The following is a 22254-nucleotide window of genomic DNA, read 5'->3' as shown; positions in this document are numbered from 1 at the left end:
TTTATTGTTGAATTTATAGGCCGCCCAATCCCGAAGGACTCCGGGCGGCTTACAAAGAGGAAGAAAAAAAAAGAAAAGAAAAAGAAAAAGAATAATTTAAAATTCTCAACACGCATTCGATCTAATCGGGGCTGGACCTTAACAATAAGGTCAACAGCCCCAGGCCTGCCGAAACAGCCAGGTTTTAACAGCTTTCCTGAAGGCCATGAGAGTGGGTAAGGTCCGGACCTCTGGGGGTAGCTGATTCCACAGGGTCAGAGCAGCCACAGAGAAGGCTCTCCTCCGGGGGCCCGCCAGCCGACACTGTCCAGCTGATGGCATCCGAAGGAGGCCCAATCTGTGGGATCTTATCGGCTGTTGGGAGGTGTGTGGCAATAGGCGGTCTTGCAGATACGCTGGTCCTAAGCCATGTAGGGCTTTAAAGATAATAACCAACACCTTAAATTGCGTCCGGAGACCAATTGGCAGCCAGTGCAGCTCGCGGAGGACAGGTGTAACATGGGTGTATCTCGGTGCACCCAGTATCGCTCGCGCGGCTGGCTGTAGTCTCCGAACGCTTTTCAAGGGTAGCCCCATCATCTAATAAGAATTCTTTCTCTGCTTTGGATTTTTGCACTTGGAGGAATCCAAAATTCTCAACTTCTAACCTCAAAAGAAAAATGAAGTGTTGGTTATCTGACATGATCTACCAAGAACTCTTTTTCAAATGCATTTGGTCTGCAGCTGAAAAGTTGGGTTCTTTCACCTAATGGTAGTGCCATTGCCATTCAAATACAGTATGTGGGAGAAAAAGCAGAGCAATTCCTTAAAAATACAGCGAACACACACATTGATGTGCTGGTATAGGCAGACCTCGACTTGCAACCACAACTGAACTCAAAAATGTTGTTGCTAAGAGAAACATTTGTTGAGTTGATTTTTGTCTCATTTTACAACTTGTCTTGCCACAGTTGTTAAGTGAATCACTGCAGTTGTTAAGTTAGTAACATGGTACAAGGCTTCCCCTTTGCTTGTCAGAAGGTTGCAAAAAGTTATCACACGACCGTGGGACACTGCAACCGTCATAAATATGAATCAGTTGCCAAGCCTCCAAATTTTGATCATGTGACGATGGAGAGGCTGCAACCGTCGTAAGTGTGGGGAATGGTCATCAGTCACTTTCTTCAGTGCTGTTGTAACTTTGAATGGTCATTAAGTGAACTGTTGTAAGTGAAAGATTGCCTTTAGCAGGGAAGGAAGAGTGTATACAGTTTAAAAAGCAGCTCCAGAAAAGTGAGGATTAAAAATCAGTGGCAGTAGATAGACAGTTCCACCACAAAACCGCATTCGACTAAAGGGCGCTCGACGAAACCGCGTAGCTGACATCATCACAGCGCGACAACAGTGCGGAGAAAAAAGCACGCTGTAAACGCTAAACCTAAAATTAACCTCTAAACCTAAACCCAACCCCCCTAAACCTAATCCTAACCCTAACCCTAACCCTTAACCTAACCCTAAACCTAAACCTAACCCTTAACCTAACGCTAAACCTAATCCTAACCCTTAACCTAACCCTAATCCTAACCCTAACCCTTAACTCTTAACCCTTAACCCTTAACCCTTAACCCTTAACCTAACCCTAACCCTAAACCTAAACCTAAACCTAACCCTAACCCTAAACCTAACCCTTACCTTAACTTGAATCGGCTTGCTTTCAAAGCGCTATTTAAAGCGCCCTTCTTTCTCCGCGCTCGCTCTTGTCGCCCTGTGGATGACGTCAGCGACGCGGTTTAATCGGGCGCGCTTTAGTCGAGCGCGGTTTTGTCGTGCCACGTAGATAAGACGACTGAGCTTGCTTAGAATATACAAGGTCCAGAGGCAGACTTTGGCTGATTCCCCCCACCCTCACCAAAAAAAAAGTCTATCATTTATTATTATCTACAATTATGGCAGGATATTACACTTCAAAGGTATTCCAAGCAAAGTTGCAAGGTTGTTCCCTTTGTATGCGGATGGTTGTGAGGTTTTTGAAATGAGTAATTCAGCCTAGAAATTTCTCAGCACAAAACAGCAACGATGAGAAATAAATGGCTCCTTGGAGAGTCTTTCATGGGATAGAAAGCAGCTCAAGTAAGATGAATGAGCTTCCAGCCTCCAGCTACAAACAGCCAATATACAGGTGATGTCAATCTATACGGGGCGGAAAGTCATGGATTTGATTATGGCAGAGTATTAAAGCCAAGAGAAAAATCTAATTTGCTGCTGCATCAGTAACTCTGTGCTATAATCAAATGAAGAGGGGAGGGGAAACCAAAAATTTTAGCCAGGGAGGAATATATTAAAATGGAAGCAAAAGATGAAAAACTGATTATGGCGATGGTATTGCAGAGCACTTCCTTCTGAGCCTAAGACTGCAAAAAAAGGGTTTATTTATCTTTGTTGCTGTTGTCATCTCATCAGTTTCCTAGCATTTTTCTGTCAGCTCATTTGAAACAAGCAGTTCTGGTAGAGCAGTCTGTATTTGCTGTCAGAGAATTATTTGTAGTACACTTCGGGGGCTGATAAAGTCTTATGAATGTGGCTCAGCTGCGGTGGATGATGAATAAGGGATAGTTTAATGAGAGTTTAAGCCTTGGGACTGTTTGGATTTATTCAGTAGATTTTTTTTTTCCATTGTGGAACCTACAGAAGCTATTGCAAGATCCCGAAACTTCTCTCCTGCAAACATTGAAAAGATCCAGCCCTGCTTATCTTCAGCAAGATAGCCAGTCGCCGGATATTCACTGTCACGTCTAAGAGCCGTTTTAGAACTGCTTCTGTATGAACTGATAAATGAACACTGGAAGATTTGCCATTGTAAATGTAAACACATTGAGTATGTGAAAGGTTCTGCTGAGACACACTGGATCTGAAATGAAGTGACAGGATAGGACAGGTGTATGGCTTCTGATGACTTATTCCTACATTCAAAAGTAGTGATGTCTCACTTGCTGCCAAAGGCAGTTTTGTTCAGGGAAAGTCCTTTTTTTTTTCCCCCATGCTAGAACAATACAATTTACTCAACACTCAAATGGTTATTTTCTGGAATTGGAAAATTATAGTGGTTCTTTCTCTCCACCCCATTCAAGTGATACATTGGTATTGTGCAAAGGCCACAGCTTCTGAAATTGTTGACAATAAATTATCTTCACCCACTTTGTTTTTTGAACTTTTGCTGTAACAAGGGCACCCATCACCAGACCCTCAGTTGATACACCCACACCTGACCCTACTTGCTCTTATAAACAAAAGAACACTGACATCCCCTAAACTCCACTGTTACTTAACCTCAGTGGTGGGTTTCAAAAAAATTTGGAGCCTCTTCTGTAGGTGTGGCCTGCTTTCCGTGTCCACTGGTGGAACCTCTTCTAACCAGTTCGGTAGATTTAACGAACCAGTTCTACCGAACCGGTGCGAACCGGTAGGAACTCACCTCTGCTTAACCTGGTAACGAAACATTCTGAAACCAACCCACAAGCTAGGAGAACGAATCTGCACCCTCGTCCTACACCGGAGCTACAGATATTCACCACTATTGCAAGGGTATCAGTGTCAATGCATTTACCAGGTGCCTAGCAGGGTTGCTAAACCAGCTTTTTATTGGTTCTATCAATCCTGGTATCTGAAAACATGCAAACTCTAGATTCTTTGGAAAAGCTCCACCCTATTTCAACTCTCACTTTTTAATCCTCACCATTTTCAACCTGTCAGATTATTCTGTGTTGATTTTTTTAAAAAGTTTTTTTTTCATTTTTAGACAAACAAAAACAAACAAAACATCAAACCTTCGATTACATATAGCATGGCATTTGGTTACAGGCTTTTGTGCATAGATACTATATACAGGAGGCTTTGTTATTAAATTGGGAAAAGATCAAAAGGCAACACTACTTAAAAATTCCAGTCTGGTTATCAACTATTGAAGCCTTTTCATACTCAATAATATACAAAAAGGAAGAAACAGTTAGATATGATGAAATATTGAATGCAGAGGGTGAACTTAAATCTATGCAAGATTTGGAACAGGAGGGGATAAAGATGAATTGGTTTTCTTATGTGCAAATACAATCTAGATATGATCTGTGTTGATTTTGATTAACTCACCAATTTACAAACGAATTTATGGCTATTGATGGTTGGCAATCAGTGTTTTTTATCTCAAGAAACACATCCCCTCCCACTGATGACTGACTTTCTTTTGGAATGGAGAATACTAGAAACATGCAATATCTTAGCAATATTTTCTTTTTCTCTTGATAAAGAGGGAGATGCCTGTGAATCTAATGTAGCCTTAGTTTTTCTGTGAAACTCAGTGACACTATCCTTGTAAGTAGAGATCAGCAGAAAATTCAGTCTACTTTCAGCTCACAGAGGACTCTCTTCCCACGTACAATACAAAGATTACATTTCAGTGATAGCCGACATCAATGGCAGTCAGTTTCTGGAATGATGGATGTGGAGAGACCAGGAAATTCCAAGGCTATAGGCTAGGCAAAGATGTTCAACATTTGGGACTTCAATTCCCAAAATTCCCCAGCCGCCATGTGGAGAATTCTGGGAGTTGAAATCCACAAGTCTTAAAGTTACCAAGATTGGACATCCCTGGGATAGGCTGAAAAGTATTTTTTTTAAAAAAAAAAATCTTGGAAGAAGACAGTAGCAAATCACATCACTACTGCTGTCAAGAAATTGTACTATCCATAAAGTCGCCAGATTTTATTGTGCCTTTTTAGAAAGCTTAACGTCCTACTCTCAAACAGCAAAGTTGACATTTTTCAGACACAATCTATACATGCCATTGGCTTCAGATTTCATCCATGGAAACAGATTGCCCATTTAGTTAATGCATCAGCATGAAGAGTCAGCTCCCAGATCGTCCATTTTCAATGATTAAACTGGTCAAATGCACAACATATATAATCAAAAACTCAGCATGTAATTAATTCAGCCAAGGCCTGTTCTTGTATTCTTGCATAAGGGCTAACAGCTAAATTGTCACAGCATCCCTTGTTACTCTTCATGAGTCAAAGATAATGTAGGCGTAACTCTAAAATGGAGTCATGTGGTCATTCCCCATTACCTTCCAAACCTAATGCTTAGAAATGCTTGAAATAAATTTTAACTAGCTTAGCAAAATTGTGCAGTAACTATCAAACATACACAATATACTCATGGCATGACAAGGGGCAGCCCTTGAAGAGCATTCGGAGACTTCAACTCGTCCAGAATGCAGCCGCGCGAGCGATTGTGGGTGCACCTCGGTACACCCACGTTACACCTATCCTCCGCGAGCTGCACTGGCTACCAATTGGTCTCCGGATACGCTTCAAGGTGCTAGTCGTCACTTATAAAGCCCTTCATGGTATTGGACCTGGGTACTTGAGAGATCGCCTCCTGCCGATTACCTCCCAAAGACCCATTAGATCTCACAGGGTTGGCCTCCTCCGGGTTCCGTCTACAAGCCAATGCCATCTGGCTACTACCTGGGGGAGGGCCTTCTCTGTGGCAGCTCCGGCCCTTTGGAACGAACTCCCCGCAGAGATTCGGACCCTCACCTCTCTCCAGGCCTTCCGAAAAGCCATTAAAACCTGGCTGTGTCAGCAGGCCTGGGGTTGATGAGTTCCCCTCCCCTCTCGACCTGTGTGGCTGTTGGCTATTTTAAATGCTTGTCTTGTACTTTTGTGTTCCCTTTCCCCCTTGAGTTGTTCGCCGCCCTGAGTCCCGCTGGGAATAGGGCGGCATATAAATAAAACAAATCTCAATCTCAATCTCACATTGCCTTCAATGCCCACCCGGTCCATGTGTGCTTCTGGATACAATTTAAAGCACTAATTGTCACTTATAAAACTCTCCATTTTCAGGATTGTCTCCATCTCATCGTTTCCCATTTAAGTCAAGCCAGAGAGTCATGTTGTGATCCTGCCTATTAAAAAATGCCATGCGTCATGACCTCCCAAAAGTGGCCTTTCTTTGTTGCAGTGGTTCGCCTTTGGATGCCTCAGATTAGACTGGCCTCACCTATTACTTTTCAGAAAGTTTCAAAGGTTTGGATGGGTTCCTTGGTATAGGGATTGGAAAGTTAGTTTGAACCTATGTGATGTTATTTCTCTGTGGGTTGGGTTTTGTTTTGGCTGTCATAATTGTTTTTCTGATGTTCATTTTATAGGTTCCACCACAAAACCACATTCGACTAAAAGGCGCTCGACGAAACCGCGTAACTGACGTCATCACAGTGCGATGAAAAAAGCACGTTGTAAACGCTAAACCTAAAATTAACCCCTAAACCTAAACCTAACCTCCCTAAACCTAATCCTAAAACTAACCCTAAACCTAACCCTTAACCTAACCCTAAACCTAACCCTAAACCTAACCCTTAACCTAACCCTAACCCTAATCCTAACCCTAACCCTAAACCTAACCCTTAACCTAACCCTAAACCTAACCCTTACCTTAACTTGAATCGGCTTGCTTTCAAAGCGCTATTTAAAGTGCCCTTCTTTCTCTGCGCTCGCTGTTGTCGCCCTGTTGATGACGTCAGCGACGCGCTTTAATCGGGCGCGCTTTAGTCAAGCACGGTTTTGTCGTGCCACGCATTTTATATGGTGTTTTTGTACGGTATTAGCTGTCCAGAGTTGCTATAGCAAGGTGAGCAGCCAAAGAAATCAAATTACTAGATTTAACCAGTGATATTTAAATCTCCCATGTTTCTCCTTTTCTGAGTAACTACAGCATGCTCTACCCAGCCTAACCAATCTTTGGCAGGCTCTCTTTTTGAGGAGACACCACTCCAGGTGATGTTCTACCTCTCTACCATTGCCCCGTGGCACGACAAAACCGCGCTCGACTAAGCCGCGCTCGATGAAACTGCGTAGCTGACGTCATCAACAGGGCAACAACAGCGCAGAGACAGAAGCACGCTGTAAACGCTAAACCTAAAATTAACCCCTAAACCTAAACCTAACCCCCCTAAACCTAACCCTAAACCTAACCCTAAACCTAACCCTTAACCTAATCCTAAACCTAACCCTTAACCTAACCCTAAACCTAACCCTAACCCTAACCCTAACCCTTAACCTAACCCTAAACCTAACCCTTAACCTAACCCTAAACCTAACCCTAAAGCTAACCCTAAAGCTAACCCTTACCTTAAATTGAATCGGCTTGCTTTCAAAGTGCTATTTAAAACGCCCTTCTTTCTCCGCGCTCGCTGTTGTCGCCCTGTTGATGATGTCAGCAACGCGGTTTAATCGGGCGCGGCTTAGTCGAGCGCGGTTTTGTTGTGCCACTATACATGCAGAATACATAAAACCCATTGCTTTGAATAGGTATTAATATTAGAGGAAGTCTTAATAGCTTGTGCTCCTTGAGGACCAAACCTCTGCCTTTCATAAAGTCTCCGTAATCTATTACTAAATATGTACCCAATATAACTGGTTCCCATCTGATGAGGTTCTGCCCTGTTTACTCAGAAATACCCCACTGATTTCAGAAATATCCCACTGATTTCAGAAATATCCCACTGATTTCAATAATATTCTCCTCACTACCACGGCCATATTTTATTTGAAATCTCAGCATCCTGAGTAAAAAGCAATATATCTGAGCACAAGAGGGCTATCATCTTCAGTTCCCTGAGACACTTTGCTGAGTTGGAATCGCATGAGCAGCCATCCAGAAACACCAATTAGTACAGCCTGTACAGTGTGATCAAGGAAAACTTTGCAGGCATTTCTCTTCAGATTTAGAAACGCCAAAGATCATAGAGGTTCTAATCTCCTTCTCGTAACCTCTCTCCTATAGCAATAGCAGTTAGACTTATATACCGTTTCATAGGGCTTTCAGCCCTCTCTAAGCGGTTTACAGAGTCAGCATATCGCCCCCACAGTCTGGGTCCTCATTTTACCCACCTCGGAAGGATGGAAGGCTGAGTCAACCTTGAGCCGGTGAGATTAGAACTGCTGAACTACAGATAACAGTCAGCTGAAGTGGCCTGCAGTACTGCACCCTAACCACTGCGCCACCTCGGCTCTCCTATAACCTGCTGATCCTACCTTGACCAGAGCAATATCTGATAAAGAGCTTTAGCAAGACTGTTGCAAAAGTTGAGACAAAAACTCTTTTCAGGATTTCTCTTTGGAAAAAAAAAATGCAGCTCCAGTGAGGGATGAATAAATGGCACTTTCAATGATCTAATCTCTCTCCCTTTCTATCCCTTCCCATAAATGACACACACACACAAACACCTTTTTTGTATCTAACTCAGGGGCGTCAGACTCGCATCATCACAGCGGCATCACATGACCTATCAGGACTTCCCCCCCCCCTTTTGCTAAACCGGGTGTGGCCAGCATGGGACGCACAATCTAGCTATTTAAATTAGCATTATATAATGTGGCTTATCTCTAAACACACATTTTAAAATTTCAAATGAGCATTTGAAATGTGCATTGACATTTTTGAATTGCCAAAATAATGCCGTTCAGGAATCTGGAACATGGCAGATAGTTACATTCCATTTCATGTATTAGTCTGATCAAGTCAAATCATATTGGAATTTGTAAAGCTCTTTTCAATCATGCCTTGCTGTACTTGAATGTATAAGGGGAGAGACACAGCAAGTGTTCAGTACAGTTGGTTAGTGAGTATTAAAATCTGTTTCCATCTTTCTATATTTTAGCCAAGCATTTGGATGGCTGACATGTAAGAAATTAATAAACATCCATTGCATAAGGACATTCTCCAGGAGAAATTATTACATAAAAACCAGCTAATGACCATGGTTGTTTCCTTTAAGATTAAAAGGCTGCTTGGAAGTCAAAATCAAATCCCAGCATTGAGAGAGGGAAATAGCAGATTCTGGTAATATTGCCAGCAAATTACTAACATCTCAGGCACAAAGAATGGCTATCATAGAATCTGCATATAGGAGATAGGCAATTATGTCTATTATGTAAATAGTGATTAGCAATTATAGTGATAAGCGAAAAGCATGGTTCTTATAAGGTACATTTCGTACGATGTTATCTATAAAACACTACCAATTCCTGTCTGACATTAAGCTGCGCTGCACCCTCCCCCAAATTTGTCACCTTTTCTATCTTGTATGAATTTTCCACCACTTTTCCAGGCATCCAAGAAAATGATCCCACTGGAGATTTTGCCTTCACTCTTGAAGAATCAGAAATGAATTCTTCCAATCATCAGATATCAAGCCCTCATCCTTACATTAAGGAAATTACACAGCCACTCACCAGCAAGCTACACTCATATTTAAACATTCCTTTGGTTAAAGCATCTATAGCTACAGCATCAAGCTTTTTCTCTATATACACATTGAACAGTAGTATCTCCCAAATGCCCATTCCCTTTTTCTGTACATTCCTATTAGCATCATTAAACAGAATATTTTTCCCCTTGGATCATGTTTGAAACCAGTTTTCTCAAAACTCATCTCCCCCACCCCCAATTATCACTACTGTATTCATTGGAATGTAAGATGTAACTGGTCTATTGATTTTTAGTTTGTGGTTTGCCATGAATGCCACTGTTTGCAGCCTTCTATATCCTGTTGGTCAGGGGTGGGTTTCTTGCCCCGTTCCAACCGGTTCGGTTGGAACGGGGCCGGTGGCGTCCTCGTGCACGCGCTCAGTGCACGCATGCGTACTAGCGTCTGTGCGATGCTCCAGCTGCTCCTGGAGGATCGCGCAGGCGCTGTATGCATTCTGCGCATGCGTGGAAGCGCAGAACTCGTCAAAACCGGGTAAGAAACGCGGGTGGGCGGGTGGACCCTTCGGCGTTCCCGGAAGTTACTTACTTCCGGGTTCGCCGACCAACCGGTTCGCGGGGACCGCCGCGAACCGCCTGAAACCCACCCCTGCTGTTGGATAGCAAAGACAGGTAGTCCTCAGATTATGACTTGTTCAACAACTCTTCAGTTATGATGGTACTGAACGAAGGGGACTCACAACCGGTCCTCAGTTGCAGCCTCTGCAATGTCCCCGTAGACGTGTGAGCACAATTTGGGTGATTGGCAAAGGACTTGCAATTACAATGGTTCCATTGTGCCAAGGTCGTGTGATTACCATTTGCAGTTTACTTTGCTGGCTTCCCACAAGCAAAGTCAATGGGGGAAACCAGCAGGGAAGATTGCAAGTCACTCATCTAAGTCGCTCCATCTGTAAAAAAGTCACGGGGTTTCCCTTTCTTTAGATATTGGTGGGAAAACACTTTAGGCTTGTTGGATGCAGTAGATACTGATTGCCATTACCCAGTAGGGCTTTCATCAATCACAATTTTTATATAATGCTTTTTAGTAAAATATAAGCAGAGTTCGGTTCTAGGATTGTTGACAAGTAACCCAGGGAAGGCTGAATTGCAGCACCTATTTTATCTCGTTTGAATCTTCAAAAAGAAAAAAAAGCTATGATAAGGTAGCTGTAACATTGACAAGCAAGACAGGAGAGAGAGATAAGGCTCAAACTCACAAAGGAGAATTTCAAAGATGACTCAGACAATTTGAACGGTTCCACCGCAAAACCACGGAGGACAAAATCGCGCTCGACGAAAGCGCGCATTTGACGTCATCACAGCGCGACGAAAACATCGCGCTGTGATCGAAAAATGTAAAAAAAAAGCTAAAACCTTACCCTAACCCCCCCCAAACCTAACCCTAAACCTAACCCTAAACCTAACCCTTAACCTAACCCTAAATCTAACCCTAAACCTAACCGTTAACGTAACGCTAAACCTAACGCTAACCCTTAACCTAACGCTAAACGTAACCCTAACGCTCTAAACCTAACCCTAACCCTTAACCTAACCCTAAACCTAACCCTTACCTTTATGTGAATCGGCTTGCTTTAATTTTATTTCAATTTTTAATTTTTTTCGTCGCGCTGTGATGACGTCACATGCACGCTTTCGTCGAGCGCGATTTGGTCCTCCGCGGTTTGGACGGGTCACGATTTGAACATGTTCCAAGTTACAGGATGCAAGTCTTTTGATGCTTTAAACACACATGTATCCCATACATTTCAAACTGTACTTTGAAAAATAGTGTTCCCTTTTTAAAACTAGAACTGCTTTAGAATATTATATACCACTTCTCTCAACTACATGGCCTTTGCCACTGTAATTTTTTTTAATAATACCAAGATAACAAAGTACGTTCCTGGTATGAGTTCCATTCAGGGCACTCTGACTAGGACTGAATTGCTGGAAGAGGGACGGAAAAACAATTTTCATGCATTTCTTATCTTTAGCAAGGCTTAGCATTATCTGTGATGTCCCTGAAAATGTTAGCTTTGGGGAGCAATTTTTTCAGAAGACATTAGGGACTGCAAAAGTAAAATGTTCCATTCCCACTAACAAAAGATTTCACTTGAATCAGAGTGTCATGTTTTCTTTGCAAGAAGCAAATATTAGATCAAACTATGTGTTTTGAATTATTATTAAATTCTTTTTTTTCTTTTGAACACATTTCATATAATTGGTATATAGCTGTAGATTTTGATTACATGATTTTATATAACTGCTGTAATAAAATATACAAATTAGCTTCATAGTAACAGTACTTCAAAGACAAAAATCAGAGGACTAATCCTTCCATTACTAAAACTCAGAAAATATACCCTCCTAAGGATGATTGTATGTCAGCTTCTGTAAGCGTCTGAGGCAATATTTCAGTGTGTTATCCCATTAAATATTTAAATCCATTTTAATTAGATTATATCCTTTTTCTAGATGAATATACTGCACACAGATGCAACTTCAGTTTTTTTTCCTCTTACTGCATTATGTCAAATTGGAATTGGAGACAAAAACAAAACCTTAAGACACTATTATAATACGTGACCCGTCAAAACCGTGTTCCACAAAAGCGCGGTCGCCGAAATCGCATATGTGACATCATCACAACACGACGAAAAAGATCGAAAAATTGAAATAAAAATTAAATTACAGCAAGCCGATTCACATAAAGGTAAGCGTTAGGTTAAGGGTTAGGGTTAGGGTTAGGTTAAGGGTTAGGGTTAGGTTTAGAGCGTTATCGTTACGTTTAGCGTTAGGTTAAGGATTAGCGTTAGGTTTTTCGTTAGGTTAAGGGTTAGGTTTAGGGTTAGGTTAAGGGTTAGGTTTAGGGTTAGGTTTAGGGTTAGGTTTGGGGGGGTTAGGGGAAGGTTTTAGCTTTATTTTTACATTTTTCTATCTTTTTTGTCGCGCTGTGATGACGTCACATACGCGCTTTCGTCTACCGCGATTTTGTCGTCCGCGGTTTTGTGGTGGAACCTTATAATATGCCATTTCAAGTTTCAAACGCATCACATCCTTGATAATAAAACTGATCAGTTCAATAACTGATCCTTTGTTTAGGATACTTGAAATATTCCCTTTCCTTGCATAAGCTATACAAGTAGGGTTCATCATGCTACACTCTCCAATCTCAAATTCCCAGGACTCTGAAAGGCAATTCTCCTCTGCTTTCCCTCTGCCTTCCAAGGCGCATAATTGATTATGTGGTACCTGCCATTTTGCCCATCCCATTCCAGTGGCAAGAGCCACTGGTATGTTTAGAAGTGCCAATGCCAAAATGTACTAGCATACCTTTAGATTTTCAGTACGATTCTCAGGGGCTCTCAAAGAGAAGAGAGTATCCAGTTCAATCAGTTAATGGCCAAGGCCGAACACTTCAACAACCGTATAATCAGGGAAGCAATCGAAATAGAAAAACACCCACATAGCATGAACAGGCGAGACGACACCTCCCGCCTGCCAGCCCTTTGGAAACCCGCCCTCATTAACAAACGAATCCCAAACATGAAGAATGAGACCAGGCCCACACTCACAATAGCCACACAGAATACTACCAAAAAACATCCACAAAGAAAACAACCAAAAACACAAACTGATGAGAAGGCACGACCCAGAACCAGAAGCCAGACTGCTAAAGCACAATCAGCCTCTTCAAAAACCCCTCCTACCCTCACAGGAAACACAACCCCACAAACAATCAGAACAGAACACCCCTCCTCCAAATAATGACACACTTCCACCTAATCAAGACACACCCAAGCCCCCATTCAATCAGTTTCAATCCCCTACTGGCAGTTAAAACTTAATCCCCTACTGGCAGTTAAAATTTAATCCCCTACCAGCAGTTATAAGGAACAAACAGCCAAAGATCCCACACTACTCCTGGAAACACCAAACCTGAAGTAGTCAGCAGCAGCCTGAAGATGACGAATGTGACTTCGTCGAAACGTCGCTAAGACATCTCCAATTCTACGCGGGAGAAAACCCGAACAACTAGAGACCTACATACTAACACCCGCGAAAACCTCAGAAAATATATATATATTTATATATACATTGCTATTGCTATTGCTATTGCTATTGCTATATATATATATATATATATATATATAGTCACAACCCCTGGTAAGCCCCAATTATGGGAGGAAGCTAACTGCTTCCATCATCTGTCAATCGGCTCGTCACAAGAGTCCATCATGACAGAAACCCAATATTTTTACTATTGCCTTTGTTATATTTGTGTTTTATTTGTGCTCCCTTTATAAGTCTCCCTTTATTTATTTATCAGCACAAATAAAACTATATATATATATATACACACCTAAGATTAAGATGTATATATACATATAATGTACCACATGTGCACATATGTAAATGAGCTTTCTTATACATTTTGGATATGATTCAGAAAATGTTTTCCACTAAATAGTTAAACATCCAATTTATTCCAATGAAAAATACTCAAGATAACATATACAAGTTGTCTCTACTGTTTATTCATAACAACTCATTTCCATGCAAATCAGAACTGAGTGCCAGAAATGATTAACATGCTTGTATGAATAAGCTTATAGCTATATTTTTATAAGATACAAAATGTAAATCCTTTGTTAACAATTTATGTAATCAATTCTCATGGTTGCCAGACTATCAGAGAGATATAAACAAAAAAGCAGAAGACCATATAAAAGATGTAAAACAATTTAATATATTAAGACTATAATATATTTAGAAATTCAATTTTTCATTAACTATGAAAAACAGCAGAAATTAAAGGTTGCTTTGATAGCACTTCCAAGTATATTTCCATGTATAATGTTAGAAACATTCCAGTTTTTTATGACAACACAAAATGAACTTTGTTCTTGTAGATCAAAATATAGCAAAAAGACTTCGCCTTAGAAACTAATTCAAAAGAATAATTTAGAATTCAGAAGAAATAATGACACATTTATACTGCTACCCCATTTCGTATAAGCTACAATACACAACCGCAATCCTAAACCCACCATGCTTTGTGTAGTATTTACAAGATGCAAAGGAGATCGGTTTCAGTTCAGAAACAGGCTTCATATCACTTTAGAGAGATATTTTGAAGTTCTGGATTCTTTTTGAATCTCCTTAATGACTGCATATGTAGCACAAAAGAATTCCAACCAGGGCAAGAGATACAATATTTAATCAGTATTTCAGATGAACATATCTTCACTTCTCAAGCTGTCAATTATTATCATATAAATATATCAGTCTGGAAGAGAGTGCAGGACAAGGGAAAATGAAATTATGGAGAAGGATCTTCACTCCGAATAGCTTTGTACTTAGCCATGTCCTCTGGGAACACTTTAGTCAGTTCTTGAATCAATAGGCTTTTGAATTTCTAAGAGAAAAAGAATAAAAAGTCATGCAAAGGAACTGGAATTTCACCTTTCAACCTGACAACAACCCAAAGCATACTTCCAATCAACAAGAGAACGGCTTCACCAGAAGATCAAAGTTTTGGAATGGACTGAAAGAGCCCATATCTGAATCCAATTAAAAATCTGTGGCGTGACCTGGAGAGTGTTTTGCATAAGAGATACCCTCACAGTCTGACAGTTTTGGAACACCTTTACAAGGAAGAGAGAGCAAAGATTCCCAATGCAAGATGTGCCATGCTGATAGGCTTCATAACCCAAAAGACTTAATGCCACATCAGAATAAACACAGAGCACCATCTCACTTTCTTGTGCATTCAGCTCTAATGTACTGACTATACAAAACACTCAGAGAGATGACTCTGCTAAATCAGTCCCATTACCCCAAATAAGAATGAGGCCATGTACAGAAGATTTGCTCACTGTGATATATTTTGCTTACATAAAATCATAAAATCAAAAGGTGCTTCAACGAAGAATTAATTTAAGTGTGTGTACACCAGTGGTGGGATTCAAATAATTTAACAACCGGTCCTCTGCCCTAATGATTAGCTGGGTAGGCGTGGCTTGGTGGTCTTGTGACTGGGTGGGTGTGGCCAACTCAATGTCACTCATGTCGATGGGTGTTTCGCCTTAGCTGTTACAATATAATAAGGGTTAACCGGAGAGGCAGTTTCTGTAAGCAGGGAAATAAAGATTAGGCTAGAAACAACACTAGAATGTTTCCTTCCTGCCTTCCTTACAGGATTAACCCTGTAAAGTGAGGGGAAAAACAAAAGGAGATTCCTTCCAACAACCGGTTCTCTGAACTACTTACAAAGTTACCAACCGGTTCTCCCAAATAGGTGCGAACTGGCTGGATCCCACCACTGGTGTACACTTATGCAGCCACATTATTCTAGGTTTATATATATATATATATTTCAGCTTGTTTTTCGAAAGAATTTTACAGATTGTATGTTAATATAAAAAGTGAAAAAAATTGAAGTGATATATCTTGGGGTGGTTTTTTTTACATTTAAAAACCTGGCAGTTAATAGGAGTGAGTAGACTTTTGATATCCACAGTATATAAATCTTTTATGTTTTAATATTTAAAAAAACCTAAGTGTGCCTATAAGAACTCAAAAAACTGTAGAAAGCCCCATGGTCCCAAGCAATTTTTAAAATATATGAACATATTTTTAAAAATGGAATCAATACTTAAGCATGTTTGCTTGCAGCTTCTGCCTGCAACAATCAGTCAGATTCCACAAAAGAACAAAAGCAACACATTTCATTTCAAGAGAGCCCTGAAGTCAGATTGATTCTGATCTTGCTGGCCTCCTGGAAAGACCTGGAGACAGGGTTATGCCATTTCGCCTGGGGATCCTGTAACTTGGGGATGGAGCTTGCAAAATGGTTCTACTGCTGGGGAAATTGCATGCAGTCACCTGCAGATTTTTTAAATGGTTAGCCATTAGGCCATACTAGAAATACAAAATAAGACAATGGTTAAAATGGAATAAATTTAGGTGTGCCAGAGAAATATGATTTGCATTTTCTTTTACTCGTTTTACTCTTTTTAAATATATGCTTATTATTGTCCTGTATTTTACATTTTGCATTCTGATATGGCCTAAAGGCTAATCAATAAAGGATTACTAAATTACTAAAAGCTTTTGATTATTTTGCTGTCTTGTTTTTGTTTTTAACTTTGTACATTACTGAGATATGCAATAGGAGACTATAAATTTACAAAGTAAATAACTAAATAAGTTAATAGCAAAAACTAATTCTGCAGTTATTGGCTTGAAGCTTTTGAATGCACAGACAATGTGCACTTAAGGAATACAGGGTTTTTGAGAGACCGCCTGCTGCCAATTACCTCCAATAGACCGATTAGATCCCACAGATTAGGCGTCCTCCGAATTCCATCCGCCGGCCAATGCCGACTGGCAACTACCCGGAGGAGAGCCTTCTCTGTGGCTGCTCCGACCCTCTGGAACGAACTCCCCGTGGAGATTCGAACCCTCACCCCCCACCAGGCCTTCCGCAAAGCCCTTAAACCCTGGCTATTCCGACAGGCCTGGGGCTAAAGAGCCTTTGCCCCCTCCCTCGAATGGTATGGTTGTTGTGTCCTTTTAAATTGTGTATTGTTTGTTCGTCTTTTTATTCTTTATTTGTACCCCTTCCTTTGACTTGGATTGTGAGCCGCCCTGGGAAAAGGGCGACATATAAATGAAATAAATTCAATTCAATTCAATTCAATTTTTATGTACAAGACAACTTACCTTCATAGTATCAATTTTACCTTTCACTTGTTCATTTTTGGCTAGAGCTCTTTCCAAGCATTCTTTAGTATATAATTGGGGATTACGACCTTGATCTATGTATCTGAGAAAATAAATGATACAAGATTTTAATGTGGTTCACGTATATTAACCATGTACATATGCCAGTGGTGGGTTTCAGGAGGGATGCCCCGGTATGGGTGTACCAGTGCCGGCTGCTCCCAGTTCCAGTACGGTGCATTCCTTAACTGTATTTGATCCAACCGGGGCATTTGTGCATGCAGCGCCTGTGCAATGCTCCTTTGAGCATCTGGAGTGTCGTGGGTGGTGGGTGCTCACACGTGCGCAGCACACATGCATATGGTGGACGCCCGGCCCTGTCGCAGTGTACCAGATTCCGGAACCCACCACTGACATATGCTATGTATTCTACCAATATAATTTTCTGAAATTCACACTAGATTATCATTTAACATATTTAACCTCACAATCACAATAGCAGAGAATTTAAGAAACATTTACAGATATTCAATATATGAGCCCCAAATTTGGATCATAAGTCATTGTGGTTGTTAAGCAAGGCACCTTTATGACTGCCATACTCAACAACCGCAATACCAGTTTTCCCCCATGAAGTGGAGGAGGCCCAGTTATCAACTAGCATGCAAAAATCTGCCATGAGCTACGAGGCATTGGTTAGTTAGTCCACTGAAGTGTGGACCTCCTCTCCCTCCCTCCCCGAAGGCTTGGACCTTCTCCCCACTCAACCACATGATTCCATGGGCAAAAGGAAATTTTAGCACTGGGCTAGCAGAAAAACTTCATGATCCCAGCTTCCTTTCCTCATCCCAGTGTTGCAGTTCTCCTCCCTTCTGTGTAGAGAATATCTACACATGGCCAGATTTATTTTGCCCTGTGGGTGGCAAAATCAATCTGACAGGTGACCCTTCTGCCCTCAAAGAGGCTGGCTGAAAGAGTCCATGGCGAAAGCTTAGTGGGTTTTAGTACAGGGAACTTGCAGAATGGAGTGTTTGGGGTCAGTCTGGCTCCAAACATCCTATGGTGCCAGAACCCCAAGCTAAAATCCCATTTGGCTTTCACTATGGAGTTTTTAAGCCGGCATCTTTGAGAGTGAAGAGCTTCTTGGTAGAAGAACTTTGCCATAAAACCAATTTGATTTCAGTTCTCAAAGCGGCTGGCTGAAAAGGGTCCATTTCAAAATAGGTCCTGATAGATCTTTTTCAGACATCCCCTAGGAACGAGAGTGAGATCTATCCTTGCGACCTTCCCTGCTGGCTTCCCCACTGATTTTCTGGAGAAGTCAGCAGGGAAGATCACAAATGGTGACAGTAGGATCATGAGGTGCTTGGCAACCTGTTGTAAGTGGACACAGGTTGCCAAGACCTCAGACTGCAATCATGTACCTGCGGGGGCACTACAATGGCATGACTTTGGGAATCAATCATAAATCTCTTTGTTCAGCGCCATTGTATTTTTGAATAGGTTGCTGGACAAATGATTGTTCAGCGAAGACTACCTTTAATGACACTGAGTTCCCAGCAATCTATACAGAAAAGATCTAGGAAAAGATATGAAGACCATTCAGTAGTATTGCACGTGAGAACTGAGCAATTTATTATTCCCGTGGCCCATTTTGTAAGCAAAACTGACGATACCAGTGAAATTCAGTGCCAAGCCACATGCAATTTCCCATTGATTCTTGGAAAATAAGCCAAAAATAAATATCACTGTATTAAACATGAGATAAACTTAATACATCTAGAACTTTTTGAACTACCTCAGCATACTCCCGGAAAAATGAAAATGTCCTCCCAATCTGAATCTGTAGGGAGATTTCATTACCTTCACATTGCAGATACAACTACATGTATTTCCCAAGAGCAAAAGGATATAAGATGCTTCTCAAAAATCCAACAATATTTAGCATTGTGCACTCCAAAGGATATTTAAAAATGAATTTCTAGTGTTTAAACATATACTCTATGTCCTGCAGTCCAATTTATTAGATTTACTGTGAAAAGATATGTGACTGCTCTTGTGTAAACAGTATCAATATCTCTAGGGCCACATACTGACAGCTGGGGTAAGAAATTAAACACTTACTCAAAGACTTCCAAAGGCACAGTGATATCATGAAGCTGCTGTCGACACTTGTCAATATCTTGCAAGCCTGTAACCATAAAATTCCTAGACAGAAAGCATTTTTTTATTAATTTATAGCACAGTGAAGTCGAATGATCAATTTATACATCCTCTGTGCCAGCAGAGGGTTTATAAAAGACATTGTGAGGCTTGTCAATAACTAATCTAGCTGTACAATATGAAATGTTTGCAATAAAAATAAAGGAAACAGAAGCTCTCAGAACAAAAGGGAAAGAAAGCAAATTGGCAAATCTCATTTAAAATTCTTTTTTTTTAAATTTCAAAAGTTTTATTTCTTTTAAGGCAAACATTTCATCATTCCTCAATCAGTAAGACATCGAAGTACAATTTTTTGTGTGTCAAAATAATTCTAGTTTACCACCAAATTCTTGCCTAGCCTAATATATACCCCTCCCTCCCTCCACCCTCTCCCCCAACCCCCCTCCACCTTCCCCCCCTCCCCCGACTTCCCAGAACCCGTACACGGTATGGATTTCTAACAAACACAGTCTAAAATCTATTGAGAAAAAAAAGAAATAAAAAAAATTAATAACATTCTACATTGACCTTAGCTTCTTCTTGCTGAACCAACTTTAAACAATTTAAATCATTTCTGATCTTAAGCATAGGCTAACTGGAATTTCTTGGTCCCATATTTATTTTGTATATAGTCAATCCATTTTTTCCAGTCTCGTTTATATCTCTCATTTGAGTGATCTTTAAGATATGCCGATATTTTAGCCATCTCGGCTAAGTTTGTAACTTTCAGTGTCCATTCTTGAGTTGTAGGCACGTCTTCCTTCTTCCAGTATTGCGCCACCAACAGTCTTGCTGCCGTTATTAGATGCAGAATCAAGTTAGTCTCTACCACTGTAAAGTCAGTACCTATACCTAGTAAGAATAGCTGAGGAGTTTAAAATTCTTGAAGCTCGACACAAGGAGTTGCCAACAAAATAAGAATGACAATTTCAACCTCCAATTCTTCCATGTGTTAATAGCTTACGTGGCTTTTGAAGATAATGAAAGAAATTTATAAAAAAAAGACCTTACACTACATATCTGTTATAGAGATAATAGCTATACAGGTAGTCTTCAACTTACAACTGTTTATTTAGTGACCATTCAAAGTTACAATGGCACTGAAAAAGTGGCTTATGACAGTTTTTCACACAACTGTTGCAGTATCACCATGGTCACAAGATCAAAATTCAAATACTTAGCAACTGGTTCATATTTACGCCAGTCGCAGTGTCCATGTTACTAACTTACCAACTGCAGTAGTTCACGTAACGAATGTGGAAAGAAAGGTCATAAAATGGGGCAAACTCACTTAACAAATGTCTTGTTTAGCAACACAAATTTTGGGCTCAATGGTGGTCATAAATCAAGAACTACCTGTGTATCCTATAGCTGTCACAAAAGACATCCATAACACTTACAAACAATACTTCATTTGTGAGATACCTTGATTTTCCTCTAAGAGCTCAAGACAGTACCCATAACTAATCTTCCCTTTTTCCTCATAATAAAAGTCGGTTATGTAGATGGGCTCACAGGGAATGAATATCTGGCCAAATCACCCATTGGCTGAGAATGGATTAGAACCTGGAGCTCCATCCAACAATTTAACCACAACGGCACATGGTGGAAGAAACTTGGATCAAAACAATTCCCAATGTATGTTATATTCCAGTGAACTTAGTAGGTTCCAATTAGCATTGAGCATTAGGAAGAAAACAACAGCCTAATACGCAAGCTCTTAAATTGCAAACAACTGTCTTTAAAGTTGCCTTTGTATAAATTTGCTGTTGTTTTCTAAAATTATTTTTTTTTAAAGCAACTGTTTCAGACCATCTAATGAATGTAAGTTACAGAAGCATTAACAATTCATTAAAGGGGGGGAGGGGGGCTTTTACAAAACTTGATTTTTATGAACTTCATCTAAGTTGACGAGAATTCAAATAGGCCTAGGGCAGTGTTTGTCAACCTTGTCAACTTGAAGATGTCCGGACTTCAACTCCCAGAATTCCCCAGCCAGCATTCGCTGGCTGGGGAATTCTGGGAGTTGAAGTCCAGACATCTTCAAGTTGACAAGGTTGACAAACACTGGCCTAGGGGACATCAATCTTGAAAGGACAAGTACCATATTAGCCATAGAGCCCCATGTTCAAATTCCACCTACAAATAAAACTCTTCAAGGGGATTTATAAATGGCTTCTTTAAGCCTCACCACCCCCACCCCCAAACACACAAACTACAGGGAGTTCGGCTGCTAAAATATTTAAAATAATAACATTTGCTATTCAGTGACCAGTGAAACTCTGGGGTTTTATTTTAAATAAAAAGCCATATTCCCACTATTTCCTACAATTCCCAGTGCTACAAATTCCTGGCTTTGGAGGAAAGGTTTGGGAATCCCGAGTGGGAAGGAAGGAAGGAGGGCGGGAGCTCACAATTTCTGGCTGAGTCCCGCTTGGCTGCTAGGCTGGAAGTCGCTGACAATGATGCCCAGCTGCCGGATGTTTTCCACGAACTTTTCCAAGTGCTCCTCCAGGGAGTCGAACTTCTCCGCCATCCCTCGGAACCAGAGAGCGAGCCTAAAGCCCCTCCGCGAAAAAACCTCTTTCGCTACACCGCTCTCCGCGTTGCTAAGAGCGCGGCCATTAATGCTTAAAAGACCGTTTCCGCTTCCGGTTCAAGGAAGGCCTCTCTCTCTCTCTCTCTCTCTCTCTCTCTCTCTCTCTCTCTCTTTCTCTCTCTCCCCCCCCCCCCTTTTGAATGGAACATAATAGGATTCGAGAGCAGATGTTGTAGACTCCGCCCATAACAAGGAAGACTACCTACGGCTGCCCTCGTGCGCACGCGCGGTTCCCGCTCCTGTTTGGTTCTGCGTTCTGAGCCCTGGAGCTTTCCCTGTGTTTTCGGTCGGGCGGCCTGATTTTTATTTATTTATTTATTTATTTGTCTAAAGGGATAAAACGAGCCCTTTTTTCGTAGTCTTTTTTTAAGCGACCGTGCGGCTCTCACATATTTAGTCATTAGTCTCATAGCATCCAATGGCTCCCTTTTATACTGGTG

The 22254-nt window shown here is 40.9% G+C and overlaps 1 protein-coding gene and 1 long non-coding RNA gene across 2 annotated transcripts in view; both read right to left on the bottom strand.

Moving 5' to 3' along the window:
- LOC148044493 (uncharacterized) overlaps window positions 1-22254 on the bottom strand; it is a 1189713-nt gene that overhangs the window by 448943 nt on the left and 718516 nt on the right. The gene's annotated exons all lie outside the window — the stretch shown is intronic.
- MED10 (mediator complex subunit 10) lies at window positions 13752-21860 on the bottom strand. Its single transcript, XM_014070201.2, has 4 exons — window positions 21630-21860; window positions 19138-19221; window positions 17014-17116; window positions 13752-14704 (listed from the first exon to the last, which is right to left on the bottom strand). The coding sequence occupies exons 1-4, from the start codon at window positions 21749-21751 to the stop codon at window positions 14609-14611; spliced, it is 405 nt and encodes a 134-aa protein (XP_013925676.1). The 5' UTR covers window positions 21752-21860; the 3' UTR covers window positions 13752-14608.

This window comes from Thamnophis sirtalis, unplaced genomic scaffold (genome assembly GCF_051295495.1).
Source record: "Thamnophis sirtalis isolate CommonGarterSnake01/CBP01778 unplaced genomic scaffold, rThaSir2_p1.2 scaffold_8, whole genome shotgun sequence".
NCBI lineage: Eukaryota > Metazoa > Chordata > Lepidosauria > Squamata > Natricidae > Thamnophis > Thamnophis sirtalis.
Note: the sequence above shows the minus strand (reverse complement) of the source record. Positions and strands in the feature narration are given on the sequence as shown.